General features: G+C 38.5%; 1 protein-coding gene across 2 annotated transcripts in view; it reads right to left on the reverse strand.

The window, feature by feature from the left end:
* Window positions 1–457: 457 nt before the first annotated feature.
* ZBTB10 (zinc finger and BTB domain containing 10) overlaps window positions 458–16,225 on the reverse strand; it is a gene marked incomplete at both ends in the record, with an annotated part of 46,686 nt that continues 30,918 nt past the window's right edge. The window contains 4 exons of one of the 2 annotated variants that reach the window (XM_080694644.1): window positions 458–763; window positions 1,274–1,446; window positions 2,489–2,593; window positions 8,421–8,519. In XM_080694644.1, the coding sequence (XP_080550770.1) occupies window positions 458–763; window positions 1,274–1,446; window positions 2,489–2,593; window positions 8,421–8,519 (683 nt within the window). Of the gene's footprint in view, window positions 764–1,273; window positions 1,447–2,488; window positions 2,666–8,420; window positions 8,520–16,225 lie in introns of both variants that reach the window. The other variant, XM_080694643.1, reaches the window with a different exon arrangement.

The raw sequence follows: 16,225 nt of genomic DNA on the forward strand, positions 1-16,225 counted from the left end.
AATAAAAATAGAAACAAAACTCTACTAGTACAAACTAGCCTGAGTGGTTTGATGGACAGAGTTGATTGGGTCACCTGTCACTAACTTCCATAAGTGAATTTTCTTCATTCATGTTGAAATGGCACATGAATGTAAGCTCTATTAAGGACAAGTACTCTATTTTCATAGGACCCAAATAGTTACTGTATATCGTATAAATAAAAAATATTTTACTTTGATAACTGACTGAATATGTGGGGACTTCATGTAATCCAACCACATGGTTGTTTGCTGTACAGTCCTGTGCAAATATAAAAAAAAATTTTTTTTTTTGCTATAAGGCTTTGACCCTACAGTTTTCACAGCAACATAACTACCATCCAGCATGTACCATATTTCGCAAGCCTTCAAGTTCAACAATCCAAATTGTTGATTCATATGTCCAAATGCAGCATTCTTGAGGAGTATAGTAGGTCATTTAATCATCCAGAGACATACAAACATCTCCTGATTCATCCCATCGAGATGGATCATTCTGATCTTCACCATCATCAACCAGCTCTTCATCAGCGTCTCCTACTTCATTCTCCTCATATTCTTCATCCCGAGGGAATTCTGTATCCTGTCCCTGATCTACACCTTCTTGCCCTCCTGGTTGTGATTTATCTGCACAGTCTACACAAACACCGTAGCGTCGAGATCCATGTCTTATTCCAACACTGGCTGCTAACATGAAGATCTTCTTACACACCATACATTTGTATTTTTTATCCTTTTTATGTACCTAATTAAAGGGGGAAAAATCCAATATAAGGATAGTATAGACACAGTGGTTTTTTTTTTTTTTTTTTTTTTTTTTTTTTTTTTTTTTGCGGGTCTGGGGATGGAACCCAGAGGCATTTGACCTCCGAGCTACACCCTCTGCCCAATTTTTTTTTTTACTCTTTATTTTGAAACAGGGTCACAGTGAGTTGCAGAGGGCCTCACTAAGTACCTGAGGCTGTCTGCGAACCGCGATCCTCCGGTCTCAGCCTCCCAAATGCTGGGATTACAAGCGTGCGCCACCACGCCCGGCTCACAGTATATATCTGAACCATTCAAATGAAACTATGCATTTACTGAGTGAATATAGACAGGCATAAACAAAGTTCAGCATCAGTTCATAAATCACATTCTTTGCTTAAAGCAATTTTAAAGCTATCTTTAAATTTTCAAGTAACTATTAAAATGCTTCAAACTTCACTGACATAAACATAGTTTATCTCAAACCTAAGGTATATTTAAAGTTACTTACCAAGGAATGTCTTTTTACATGTTCTCTTCGAGTAAACAGCTTTCCACAAATATCACAGCTAAATGATCTTACTCCCGTATGAATGAGCAAGTGCCTTTTTAGTGTTCGTCTGTATTTGGCTACATAGCTACAATGAGGGCATTTTAACTTGTTCATGATTAGAGATGATTCACCTTTTAAAAAATTAAAAACAATTACATATTACTATAGGAGGCTTGCTATCAAAACTATCCTTATCATAAAGGACAGCAATTGATAAAAACAGCTTTTTTTTGGGGGGGGGTGCTTGGGATTGAACACAAGAACATGCTATCTGAGTTACATACCATCCCTATTTTAGTGTTATTTCGAAACAGGGTCTTCCTAGGTTGATAAAGAGTCTCGCTACTCACTGAGGCTATTCTTGAATCTGTGATCCTCCTGTCTCTGCCTCCCAAGTACTGGGATTGTACAGATGTGCACCACCATGCCCAACTATTATTACTTATTTTTAAAACCCACAGTGCAGAAATTTGTTTTGTTTTTTCCTTTGGTGGCATTGGGGATTAAACTCAAGGGCTTTCTACTTCAAGCTACACCCCCACCCCTATTTTATTCTTTATTTTTTTGTGGTACTGGGTGTGAAACTCAGGGGCTTTTCTACGTCCAGGCTATACACCCAGACCTATTTTTATTTGGAAACAGAGTCTAATTGCTGAGAGACTCACTAAGTAGCTGAGGCTGGCTTCGAACCTGTGCAATCCTCCTGTCTTAGTCTCCCATGCACGGGGATTCCAAGTGTGTGCCACCATGCCCGGCTTTTATTCTTTTTTTTGAAGCAGGGTCTCACTAAGTTGTGGAGGGTCTCACTAAAATAGCTGAGGCTGTCTGCGAACCACGATCCTCCAGTCTCAACCTTCCGAATGCTAGAATTACAAATGTGTACCACCATGCCCAACTTAAGTTTTTAATTTTAAAAAATAATTTAAGAATTTTGTTGCCGGGCATGGTGGCACATGACTGTAATTTCCACGCTTGGGAGATGAAGACAGGAGGATCGCACAGGTTCGAAGCCAGCTTTGCTGGCTTAAGAGACCCTGTTTCCAAATAAAAAAATATAAAATAGGTCTGAGAGTGTGTAGCCCGGAGGTAGAAGGGTTTCCAGGAACTCCAGTACCACAAAAAAAAAAAAAAAAAAAAAGAATTTTGTTATTTGTTTAATTGACCAATACTTGCCATTTTCCCATGTTTCTTGTTTTGGCCACGATTCTGGCAATAATCCATACTTGAAATCATTGGAAGCACCTGGTAGTAATCCATACTTGAAATCATTTGAAGTACCTGGTATCAATCCATACTTGAAATCATTTGAAGGGCCAGGCATCAAACCATACTTGAAATCATGTGAAGTACCTATATACAATTGAAAAGTGAGTTTGAAGTAATGATGTTAATAAAAATGTCTCTTTCATTAGCATCAGAAAATAGTAAATGAATTTATATCCTTTAGGCATGAATTGAACATCTTAACTGTGAGCTAACTAAATCTCGTTTCTTTATAAGTGTTTCACTATAGTAACAGAAAAGGAAAAACAAGAGATGCCTTTTTTTTTTTTTTGGACAATGAAAGATAGTCCATCAACTGTTAATTCTAGCCTCTGGATTATTTTCAGTGGCTATGAACTTGTCTCTGTTTTTACTGTTGCTATTCCATAGTTGTACTCTGCCCAGTAATTGGATTCTTTAAAACAGTAACTGGGAGCCCATTACAAGTCTACTCAAAAGGCTGCAAGGGCTACCCACCTCATTTTAAAGTAAAAAAAAAAATAATAAAAAAATAAAAACAAAAAAGCTATAAGAAGCTGGGCATTGTGGTGCACTGTTGTAATCCCAGTACTTGGGAGGCTGAGACAGGAGGATCACAGGTTCGAAGCCAGCCTCAGAAGCTTAATGAAGCTCTCGGCATCTTAGTGAGACCCTGTTTCCAAGTTTAAAATAAATAAATAAATATCTATATATCTATATCTCTATATATGTCTGTCTGTCTTTCTGTGGGTGTAGCCTGGAGATAGGAAGCCCCTGAGTACTATCACCAAAAAACCTAAAAGATTTTAAAAATTCCTACTAAAATTACCTGTTGAAGTCCTTGCTTCCAACTCTTCCCTACATATCACTCCACTCCATGGTACCAGCCTCATTGGCTGTTGATTTATGGGAAATATGCTCCCACTTCAAGTCACTTTTTCTGCCTGCAACACTCCTTTCCAAGATACATGTATACAACAACACAGGCTGACTATTCTAATATTTTATTTATTTATTTATTTATTTATTTATTTATTTTTGTGGTACTGGCGGTGGAATCCAGTGGCTGTGGCTTTTTTTTTTTTTATATCTGGGCTATACTCCCAGACCTATTTTATACTTTATTTGGAAACAGGGTCTCACTAAGTTGCTGAGAGCCTAACTAAGTAGCTGAGGTTGGCTTCAAGCCTGTGCAATCCTCCTATCTCAGCCTCCCAAGTGCTGGGATTACAAGCGTGCAACCACCATGCCTGCTCTGATTTCTAATTTAAAAATCAACACAATGTTCAACAAGTTTCAGATTTGGGAACTCTTCTGACTTTGAATTTTCAGGGTACTTTGAATTTTCAGATTAGAAATGTTAACCAGTAAAGTCCATGCAAATAATCAAAGGTCTGCAAAATCCTCAACATCTTAAATATGTCTGGTCCCAAATATTTATAAGGGTGAATAAGTATTTGATAAATAATCTGTAATAAAAATGAAGCCGGGTGTGGTGGTGCACGCTTATAATCCCAGCATTTGGGAGGCTGAGACTGGAGGATCACAGTTCGCAGACAGCCTCAGCTTACTTAGTGAGGCCCTCTGCAACTCAGACCTGGTTTCAAAATAAAGAATAAAACTTTGGGCAGGGGTTGCAGCTCGGAGGTCAAATGCCCCTGGGTTCCATTCCCAGAGTCGCCAAAAACAAAAACAAAAAAAAAACCCCTGTATTTGATAAGTAATCTCTGTAATAAAAATTTCCTCCCATGAACTGCATATTTTAATCAAAGAATGCTTACCAAAATGAATTTCATAAAATTTTGTTTCCTTGTTTTACCAGACACATTGTCCCTCTTTTAAAACTGGAAACAAAGTTAGGATATACTCTCTGGTAAAAGTATCAATACCCAACTAAATAAAATTTTCTCTAAAGTATTTTTTTTTTCTTCTTTTTCTTTTTTTTTGGTGGTACTGGGGGTGGAACCCAGAGGCTTTCTACCTCCGGGCTATACTCCCAGACCTATTTTATATTTTATTTGGAAACCAGGTCTCACTAAGTTGCTGAGAGCCTCACTGAGTAGCCGAGGCTGGCTTTGAACCCGTGCGATCCTCCTGTCTCAGCCTCCCAAGCACAGGGATTACAAGCGTGCGCCACCACGCCCAGCTTAAAGTATTTTTCTTTTTCTTTTTTTTTTTTTAATGGGTCTTGGAATGGAACCCAGGGGCATTTGACCTCCAAGTTACACCCCTGTCCTAATTTTTATTCTTTATTTTGAAAGAGTCTCACTAAGTTGCAGAGGGCCTTACTAAGTAGTTGAGGCTTACCAAAATCCTTGGGTCTCAGCCTCCCGAATGCTGGGATTACAAACCTGTGCCACCACGCCCAGCAGTAAATTACTTTTTAAGTGCACTTCATTACTAGTAATGTGTATCATTTTGTTCTTGAAATATATTCACCCATTTTTTGATGCTAAAAAAAAAAAAAGTCCTCTAGGCCTACATTGTTGCATATGCCTGTAATCCCACTATTTGGGAGTCTGAGACAGGAGGATTGACTTTAACAATTTAGTGAGACCTCATTTCACAATAAAAAAAATTTTTTTAAAGACTAGGAGTGTAACTCAGAGGTAAAGAGTTACCTCTGAGATCAATCTCTAGTAACACACATACATACACACCCTGCTAACCCCACAATTACATATAATTTAACTATAATGTATTATTATTAGGGAGATTAAAAGTTTTCAAAATTCTTAAGTGAGATATTTCCAAATGTGTTAGACATGGTAAGTTTGTGGAGCTCTCAATCAAGTTTCAGTTTCACATTCCTAAAGTTGGGGCTCATATTTCTTATCTAATACAAAACAAAATTAAGCTCTAAAAAAACAAAGGCAAGCGGGGTGTAGTGGCGCACAGGTGTAATCCCAGCATTCAGAAGGCTGAGAACAGAGGATTACGGTTCGTGGACAGCCTCACAACTCAGTGAGACCGTTTCAAAATAAAGAATAAAAAATTGGGAAAGGGGTATAGCTCAGAGGTAGAATGCCCCTAGGATCCATCCCCAGACCCGCAAAAAATAAATAAATAAAATTAAAAAGCAAAGGCTGTCATTCTCACCTTTTGTGTTTCTAATGTCTAAAACATATGCTGTCCAATTATTTGCTGAATAATTGTATCCAGCAAAAGTAAACATGTATTTGATTTTGTGTGTATGGTATACTGGAGATTAAACAAACCCAGAGGCATTCTACCTCTGAACTATACCTGAAGCCCTATATTATTTATTTTGAAATAAGGTCTCACTAAATTGCAAAGGGCCTCATTAAATTGGTGAGACTGGCCTCAAGTCTGAACCCTCCAGTCTTAGCCTCCCAAGGACTGGAATTATAAATTTGTACCACCACACCTGGCTTTATATGTATTTATTTATTTATTTTGTGGTGCTGGGGATGGAACCCAGGGGCATCCTACCTCGTAGCTACACCCCTAGTCCTATTTTTTATTCTTTAATTTGAAACAGTCTCACTGAGTTGCTGAGACTGTCTTCGGACTGTATGGTCCTCCTGTCTCAGCCTCCCAAATGCTGAGATTATAAGTGTGCGCCACCATGCCTGGCTTTATATATTTTTAACTTGTTCAAATTAGAAAACTAATGTCAGAAATCATCTTAGATTTGCTAATATCTTAAATTAAATATTTAATGCATATGAAGATTATCTAAATAATTTAGAAGCTGATAACTCAATGTTAAGAATTACGTGTGTGTGTGGGGGGTGGGGGTGGACTGGGGTTCCTGGAAGCCCTTCTACCTCCGGACTACACTCCCAGACCTATTTTTACGTTTTTATTTGGAAACAGGGTCTCCTAAGCCAGCTCGCGCGGCTTGCTGCGTGATCCTCCTATCTCTGCCTCCCAAGCGTGGGGATTACAAGTCTGCGCCACCACACCCGGCAAGAATTAGACTTTTTAACATATGCATGCACCACCATGCCCAGCTGGGTTCAATCTTTTTTTTTTTTTTTTTTTTTTTTTTTTGGTGATGCTGGGGATGGAAGCCAGAGTCTTTCTACCCCTGTGCTATACTCCCAGACTTATTTTATTTGAAAACTGTGTCTAAGTTGCTGAAACCCTCACTAAGTAGCTGAGGCTGGCTTCGAAACCATGCAATCAAATCCTCCTGTCTCAGCCTCCCAAGTGCTGGGATTACAAGCGTGCACCACCACACCCGGTTGTGTTCAATCTTAAATTAAAAAAAAAAAAAAGAAAAAGAAACAAAAAAAGAAAAGAAAAAAAACTAGGCCCCTAAATTTATTACATCTTTTCTAATTCTTACAACTCAAATAGGTTACTTGAGTGGCCTGGAAGAGGTTTTATCATTATACTCTTTAAGGATCATTAACGTCATTAAGGATCTACTTCAAAATTGCTTATTGTTCAATAATATCCTTCAGGGTGCAGTAGTCTGTGATGGCAAACTAAGGGAGGAATCAATGTTCTAAGACAAAAATTATAAGACCAAAGCTTAAAACAGAAGCAAGAATACTAATATGTAAAAAGTGTAAATGAAGTGAAAAAATCAAAAGTTTATTCTTTTGAGAATGAAGTAAATGGGTCATTTCATGCAGAAAAGATTTATGTGCATGATTTTTAACTTTGATAAAAAAATTCACATAGCCCCATTTAGCTCATTCTTGGACTAGATCAGATATCTAAACCAGAAAGTGAATGCAAAAAAAAAAAAAACCTTCAAAATTCAACACATCTGACCTACAAATTGCTAATTTCAAAGCTCTTTAAATAAATTATTTTCAACAGGAAAAAACTACCTTACAACAGTTTTATAAGTTTTTGTGGCTTAATTTGTAAGTGCATATTGTACATAGAATACTGACTCTTTTTTGTAAGCAGTAACCCTAGTTGACCTCCATCAGCTTTGAAAATAATTCCAAAGCTACAGAAGTTGAATAAGCATCTGTATCCCTTTACCTTTAATAAAGCTTGCTCTGTCACATGTTCTACTTGTGTACAAATATACACATATTTATTTTTGTGGTACTATGAATTGAATCTAGGGGCATTCTACCTCCAAGTCACATCCCAGCTCTTTTAATTTTGAAACCAGGTCTCACTAGGTTGCTGAGGCTGGCCCTGAACCTGCAATTCTTTTATATCAACATCTCAAGTAATCCTTCCTGGGATTACAGGTGCCCTACCACACTTGGCCCTTCTCTTTTACTCAAAACAGTTTTAGAATCTTTGTCTTTATATGCATTGAGATCCTCCCCCTAATCAGGTATACCTGACATAAATTTCATTATTTAAAACTAATCAATGCCCGGGCGTGGTGGCGCACACTTGTAATCCCTGCGCTTGGAAGGCGGAGACAGGAGGATAATCCTGGTTCGAAGCCAGCCCTGCTGGCTTAAGAGACCCTGTTTCCAAAAAAAAAAAAAAAAAAAAAAAAAAGCATAAAATAGGTCTGGGAGTGTAGCCCGGAGGCAGAAGGGTTTCCAGGAACCCCAGTACCACCAACCCCCCCGCCAAAAATACTAATCAATGTCTACAGACATCAGAAATTATACACTTATCTTGAATCAAAGCAAATTAAAATACACTAAGTCAACCACTCTGAAAATTACCATTCTTATTTACTTTACATACCTGTGGAAAGTCAAAAGCTTTATTAAATACCTCTGAATTCCCTAAACAAACTCAGAAACATAAATTTGTATTTACCAAGTTACCAAAATCATCATAAACAAAGCTAATATACGTGTTAAGGGAGAAAAAATTCTATAGTAGGCCCCAGTAAACACAAATACAAATGCTTCCCACTGTTCAAATCCTAATTGCTTTCTTCCTAAATTTTATCTGTACCTACCAGCATCTCCTCCATCTTGACCAGAGCAGGTTTCAGTCAACAAATTTGCATTCATATTCCTATCACCATCTGGCACTGAGAGTAGAGCACTGTCCAAATCTAAAAAGAAAATATAGAAATAATTTATAAACTACAGTACAGCCACTATCCCAAACATTACAATCTTGCAGACTAAAAAGTATTATTGGGTATGTACTAGGTACTATATGTTGAAAACTACATAATATGGACATTAAATCAGAACAAAATTAAGTTAGGTACTAGAATGGCCAGGGCTATTACAAGTCTTACTCATCTACCCAATTTCTTTTTCTTTTTTGGTACTGAAGATGGAACCTAGGGGCACTGTACTTTTCTTTTTTTCTTTTTTTGAGGTACTGGAGGTTGAACACCAGGGGCATTCTACCTCTGAGCTACACCCCCTTTTTTATACTTTACTTTGAAACAGGGTCTGAGTTGCTAAAGGGCCTAAGTAGTATGAGCCTGTCTGTGAACCGTGATCCTCCTGTCTCAGCCTCCCAAATGCTGGGATTACAAGAATGGGCCACCACGTTGGGCAGGGCATTCTACTTCTGATGTACATCCCAGCTCTATTTTTATTTAGAAACAGGGTCTCAATAATTGCTGAGTTTGCCTTCAAACCTATGATCTTCCTGTCTCAACCTCACAAGAACTGGAATTATAGGCATTTGTCACCACACCCAGCTTGATAATTTTTATTTATTCAAAGTATTTGGAAACTGATGTGAAAAATCATGCTAGATGTGTTAATATTGTCAATCATTACTCACTACATATAAAAATAAAGAGATAAAATAATGTACCTAAAACAATATGAACTGGTAATTCTATAGCCAAGATTCAGACATGATTTTCTACCATACGAATATGCACACACTGAAAACAGTAAGTAGTGGGTACTGGTTAGAAATGAACTTTAGAGTTATGTGAATTAAGTGCCAATCCCAGCTGTGTGACTATTTGCCTCTGGTTTCTTCATTTATATCCACCAAAGTCTCACTAAACTGCTAAGGCTTGTCCTCGAACCTGAAATCCTCCTGTCTTATTCTCCCCAAGTACTAGGATTATAGGCATGTACCACCACACCCAGCTGTGCCAAAGATTTGATGTAGGAATTTAATAATGCCAAGCCAGCCAGATGTGGTGGTGCATTCTTGTAATTCCCGCATTTGGAAACCTGATACTGGAAAATCACAGGTTCCAGGACAACCTCAGCAGGTCTCTCGACAACTTGAGTAAAACCCTGTTTCAAAAATATAAATAAATAGGGCTAGGGCTGGGTGGACGCACACTTGTAATCCCAGCATCTGGGAGGCTGAGACCGGAGGATCGCGGTTCACGGAAAGCCTCAGCTGCTTAAGTGAGGCCTTCCACAACTTAATGAGACCCTGTTTCAAAATAAAGAATAAAAAACAGGGCAGGAGATGTAGCTCGGAGGTCAAATGCCCCTGGCCCCTGGATTCTATCCCCAGACCCGAAAAAAAATAAGGGCTAAGGTGTATCTCAGAGGTAGAATACCTCTGGGTTCAATCCCCAGTACCATAAACAAACAGGCCAAGCCAAATGTTAATATAGTGGCTGACACCCAAGTGACAAACTGCTACTGCTTGTAGTAGTAAGTAAAAAAAAAAAATGTACATAACCGACTGGATTATTTCTGTATTGATTCATAAAATGAAGAGATTTAAGTTAAGAGTAGTAGAGAAAGAGTTCAGAAAAGAGGTAATGCTTAAGGAGATAACCTTGATATATAGAAAGCATGAAGAGAGGCATCATAAAAGAAAAAGAAGCATTTAATGAAGTGAATTTTTTTTGCTGCAATCTGTATATTTCCTGTAAATTTGTTCAATCCTACTGCCTTCAGTCAACCAGTAAACTAGTAAAATTATTAGTTGACTAGTAAAATATGTTCCTGGTCTCCTTTTATAGTGTTTACACTATAAAATTATAAATTACATAGTGTTTACACTTCTACTATTTTCCAATGAATGTTCCCAATACAAAAATCGTTAAAAATTTTAATCGTTTGTCACAGCTTTCAGAATAAACTTCAAACTTTTTTTTTTTTTGGTGGTACTGGAAATTGAACTCAGGTGCATTCTGAGTTACATTCCCAGTCCTATTTTATTTTGAAACAGTTTCTTATTCCGTTGAATAGTCTCACTATTTTCTGAGGCTGTCAGCAAAACTGTGATTCTCCTTTTTCAAACTCCCAAGTACTGGGATTATAGGCATGCACCACTATGCCCACCTAGAACTTTAAGTTTAGTTTAGTTTACTATCCAGGCTCTTGTTTCTTACTCTCATTATTCCAACTGTCCCCAAACCTTCTCTACTCTCCCAAAAAAACTTTAATATCTAAAAGCATTTTTAAAATGTCATTGTGAAGCCAAGCATAGTGGTGCACACTTGTAATCCCAGGATTTGGGAGGTTGAGACAGGATCGCGGTTCGCTGACAGCCTGAGCTACTTAGTAAGGCCCTTTGCAACTCAGTGAGACCCTGTTTTTATTATTTCAAAATAAAGAATAAAAAATAGGGCTGGAGGGGTAGCTCAGAAAGAGAATGCCCCTGGGTTCCATCCCCAGTACAACAACAACAACAACAACAACAAAAACCATCCCAGTGAACCTTCTCTTTATCTCCCATTTAGAAGGTATTTATAGTCGGTATCACCACCCTTGACTGTACTAGCTTCCCAGCCTCCAAGATTAAATCAAAAATAAAAACTCTTTGTACATAAGCAGATACTTATTAAAAAATATTTACAGCGGACAAGGAAACTATCATGTATTTGTACAATGGAACATTACAAAACAGTTGTCTTAAAGTTTTAAAAAAAAAAGTCCCAAATCATTGAAAAAATGTAGTTCTAGAACCAGGCATGGTGGCGCACGCTTGTAATCCCAGCATTCAGGAGGCTGAGACCGTAGGACAAGGTTCGTGGACATCCTCAGCTACTTAGTGAGGCCATACGCAACTTGACGAGATTCTGTTTCAAGATAAATAAAAAATATGGCAGGGGATGTAGCTCGGAGGTCATATGCCCCTGGGTTCAATCTCCAGACCCGCAAAAAATAAAAAAATAAAAAATGTAGTTCTAAAATACTGAGTCTAGCCAGGAATGGTGGTGCATGCTTTGTATTCCCAGTACTTGAGAGGCTGAGACAGGATGAGGACTGCAAGCTCGCGGCTAACCTCAGCTACTTAGTGAGGCCCTCCACAACTTAGTTGAGACCCTGTTTCAAAATAAAGAATGTATAGGGCTGTGGGTGTAGCTTGGAGATAGTATTTATGGAATAAATAACTGACCCTCTCATGCTTGTAAAAAAAAAAGTGTTATAAAATTTTGAGATTTTTTTAAATGGATAGAAGCATTTCAAACTGAATCGAATCATTTGCCTTAAAAAATGCTCTGTGCTATTATTGTTAGGAATTAGAAGAGGGCAGGTAAAGATAGACCATTAGAAAGCTATTCTAGCAATAGATGAAGGCTAAGGGTAGCTATGACTGTTGAACAGCAATAGCAAAGAGAGAAAGTAGATCAATTAAATACCTGTGGGAGTAGAACTGGACTTGGGGCAGACTAAATATTAGGAGAGTTGTTAAGGTAATGAGGGAAGTTTCTAGTCTATACTAATGGCAGCAAGAAACCCAGAGGGAGAGGTAGGGTGGACATGAATTTTAGTTATGAACATAATGAGCCTGGCATACCTAAAGAGAGGAAGTATAATATAAAGTGTAAGGTTTTGGTTTTTGTTGGCACTGGGGGTAGAAACCAGGGGCTTTCTACCTCCGGGATATACTCCCAGACCTATTTTATATTTTATTTGGAAACAGTCTAAGTTGCTGAGAGCCTTACTAAGTAGCTGAGGCTGGCTTCGAACCTGTGCGATCTTCCTGTCTCAGCCTCCCAAGTGCTGGGATTACAAGTGTGCACCACCATGCCCGGCTAAAATTGGTTTTTTTATGGCATCAAATTCTAATTCTGAAGTTGGACGAGGTAGCACATGCCTATAACTCCATTGCTTGGAAGTCTGAGACAGAATGATCCCAAGTTTGAATACAGGTGTGGCAATTTCCCACGGCACTCAGCAACTTAATGAGACCCTGGTTTTGGAAAAAAAAAAAAAAAAAGATAGGGCTGAGGGTGTAGCTCAGAGGTACAACATCCTTGGGTTCAATCCCCAGTACTCTCCCCCCCCCCCAAAAAAAAATCCAGTTGTTACCATCAGGAAACTTGTTAGGAATGTAAACTCTAAGGTCTCAACCTAGATATATTAAATCAGAAACTTTGGAGGTAAGGCCCACCTATCTGTATCTTAAGCCTCCTGAAAGATTCTAATGCTTACTAAAGGGTCACTTGATCCTTAATTATTATCTTTTCACTTCAGTCTTCCAAGTATAGAAATTGTGTAATAAAGTATAGATCTGGTGCTTGAGCTGGAAATAAAAGTTTGACTTGTCAGAATACAAATGGTAAATACCAGTGAATAAAAGGTGAGGCCATGAAAAAAAATCAAGTATGCTGAAAATCACAGCATTTAATGAATTAGAAAAAGATATGTCAGGTGTAATGGCGCAAGCTCATAATCCCAGTACTTGGGAGGCTAAGACATGAGGATCGTAAAGGTTCAATGCCAGCCTTAGCTACTTAGTGAGGCTCTCAGCAACTTAGACCCTGTTTATAAATAAAATATAAAATGGGTCTGGGAGTGCAGCCCGAAGGTAGAAAGCCTCTGGGTCCTATACCCAGTACCACACATAGCAAAAAAAAAAAAAAAAAAAAAAAAGGTATAAAAGACTTTAGAGGACAAGTAGTCTGCTTTGTCAATGATGCTACAATTTATTGGCTTCCAACCTGCGTGATCCTGTCTCCGCCTCCCAAGTGCGGGGATTACAAGCGTGTGCACCACACCCGGCTGTACAATACTTTTATTTCCTAAGAACCTAGGAAGTGGATCTAGTTGTGGTGGCGTATGCTTGTAATCCCAGCACGCAGGAGGCTGAGACGGAAGGATCACAGTTTGGGGCCAGTCTCAGCTACTTAGGCCCTCTGCAACTTAGTGAAACTTGTTTCAAAATAATAAACTAAAGCCGGGCATGGTGGCACACACTTGTAATCCCTGCACTTGGGAGGCTGAGACAGGAGGATCGCACAGGTTCGAAGCCAGCCTCAGCTACTTAGTAAGGCTCTCAGCAACTTAGTGAGACCCTGTTTCCAAATAAAATATAAAAAAAGGTCTGGGAGTATAGCCCGGAGGTAGAAAGCCTCTGGGTTCCACCCCCAGTACCACCAATATATATATATATATATATATATATATAAAAAATAGGGCTGAAGGTATAATTTGGAGGTAGAATGCCCCTGAATTAAATCCTCAGCACTACATCAATCAATCAATCAATCTAGGAAGTCACTATTAATCTTTGTGAGAATGATTTTGGTAGGCCAGTGGTGAAAAGTAGAAAGAATGGCCAGTGTTGTAAATATAAGATGACCAACAGAAAAAAATCTTGTAATCTTCTGAGAAATGTGACTTTAAAAGGGAAGAGTATGAAAGAGGACAAAGTGGTAGAAGGTGAAAGCAAACATACCTAACAGCTGTCAGAAAGGAGTCATGAAGAAAGAGAGAAGTTGATATTAAAATATGTCAGCAAAACAAAAAAATTACCAATTTTATAAGATTCCCAGAGAGTCTGGGATCCAAAAGAATAGGTCTTGGTATGTGAAAGGCAGCAGAGACAATCAGAGTAGAGAGGTATGAGAAAGTAAGGATATTCAAGGCTGCTAACTTCTATTTTTTTCTGTACAGTAGAATGCAGGAACAGTAAATAGATTCCTTCTGACTTTCCTTGAGAGCAGGGATATTGTTTATTTTTGTTTTCTCAATTATAACAAGCATAGTAAATAAAAACCTTGAAAAATATTATTAAATATTGACTTGAATATTCTGCCCTTTGCAACCTTTACTGCTAAACAAAAGTTTTATTTAATAGCATGTGAACAAAAATTTCTCAGCCAGACATGTTTCTCATGGACATGGTTGATACACTTGTATTAACAGTATATTTGATATAGGAGGATTTGAGGCCAGCAATTTATCAAGGCTTTACACAACTCAGTGAGGGCCTGTTTCAAAGTAAAAAATAAAACAGCTGAGGATGTAGCTCACAGGTAGAATGCCCTTGGGTTCAAACCCAGTAACCTCTCAGGAAAGAATATTTTCTCAATTTTTTAGCCTATAATTACAATCAAAGATGCTCATAAACTGAAAATATTTCACTAAAATTTAGTGGCTTTTTCTCTGAAGAAAAATGTATTTTACTGTTTTAAAAAATGAAACAAATTAACATGGCTGGCCTCAAATCTGCAATCCTCCTGCCTCTGTATCCCTAGTAGAGGGGATTACAGGTGTGTTCCACAATGGCTGGCATAATTCTTGAATTTTGGGAAAATATCATTATTCTAAAAATGTTTAGAGGTTATTACAGCTCTGTTAGGCAGTTTCTAACACAGGATTTTTCTATTTCTCATATTCTACAGTGGTTTGCTTAAGACTTTTCCTCAACTAGTGTTTAGAAGAGGCATTGCCACTGGGTGTGGTGGTGCACGCTTGTAATCCAAGCATTTGGGAGGCTGAGACAGGAGGATTGCAGTTCATGGACAGCCTCTGCTACTTAGTGAGACACTCCACAACTTAGTGAGACCCTATTTCAAGATAAATAATAAAATATAGGGCAGGGGTATAGCTTGGAGGTCAATGCCCCTGGGTTCCATCTCCAGACCTGCAAAAAAAAAAAAAAAAAAAGGCAATGCCTATCTTCTACCAGCTGCAGCTACTTAGTGAGGCCCTTTACAAATCATTGAGACTGTTTCAAAAAATAAAGAAAAAAAAGCTGGGCATGGTGGCACACTCCTGTAATCCCCGCACTTGGGAGGCTGAGAAAGGAGGATCGCACAGGTTCAAAGCCAGCCTCAGCTACTTAGTGAGCCTCTCAGCAACTTTACATATATATAGCTAGGGGTATAGCTTGAAGGTAGAATGCCCCTGGGTTTCGTGCTCATTACTGCAAAAAACCAAACTGTGCTTGACATAGGAAATGAATATATCAGAACTCTGTTGTAACCGTATTTTCAAGCCGGGCATGGTGGCGCATGCTTGTAATCCCAGCATTTGGGAGGCTGAGACTGGAGGATCACAGGTTCCCGGACAGCCTCAGCTACTTAGTGAGGCCTTCTGCAACTCAGTGAGACCCGGTTTCAAAATAAAAAAAATAGGGCAGGGGGTGTAGCTCGGAGGTCGAATGCTCCTAGGTTCCATCCCCAGACCCGCAAAAAAAAAAAAAAAAAAAAAAAAAAAAAAAGGCAATGTGGGTATAGCTTGGAAGTAGAACACCCCTTGATAAGGGGGCAAGGGGAACAACAACTCTTGGTCATCACCTTTTTTGTTAAAATGATAAGATTACATAATTACTTAGTACTTTGTTTAGGGACAGTCAAAACTCTGCTGCAGAAATTTTTCATTTAATTTAAACTTAGCAAAAAAAGGCTAGTATCTTTGTGTGTGTGTGTGTGTGTGTGTGTGTGTGTGTGTGTGTGTGGTACTTGGGGTTGGAACTCAAGAGGCTTTCTACCTCCAGGCTATACTCCCAAACCTATTTTATATTTTATTTGAAAAAAAGGTCTCACTAAGTTGCTGAGAGCCTCACTAAGTATCTGAGGCTGGCTTCAAACCTGTGTGATCCTCCTCTCTCAGCCTCCCATGCGCAGGGATTACAAGC

Source organism: Muscardinus avellanarius (assembly GCF_963383645.1).
Source record: "Muscardinus avellanarius genome assembly, chromosome: 4".
Classification (NCBI taxonomy): domain Eukaryota; kingdom Metazoa; phylum Chordata; class Mammalia; order Rodentia; family Gliridae; genus Muscardinus; species Muscardinus avellanarius.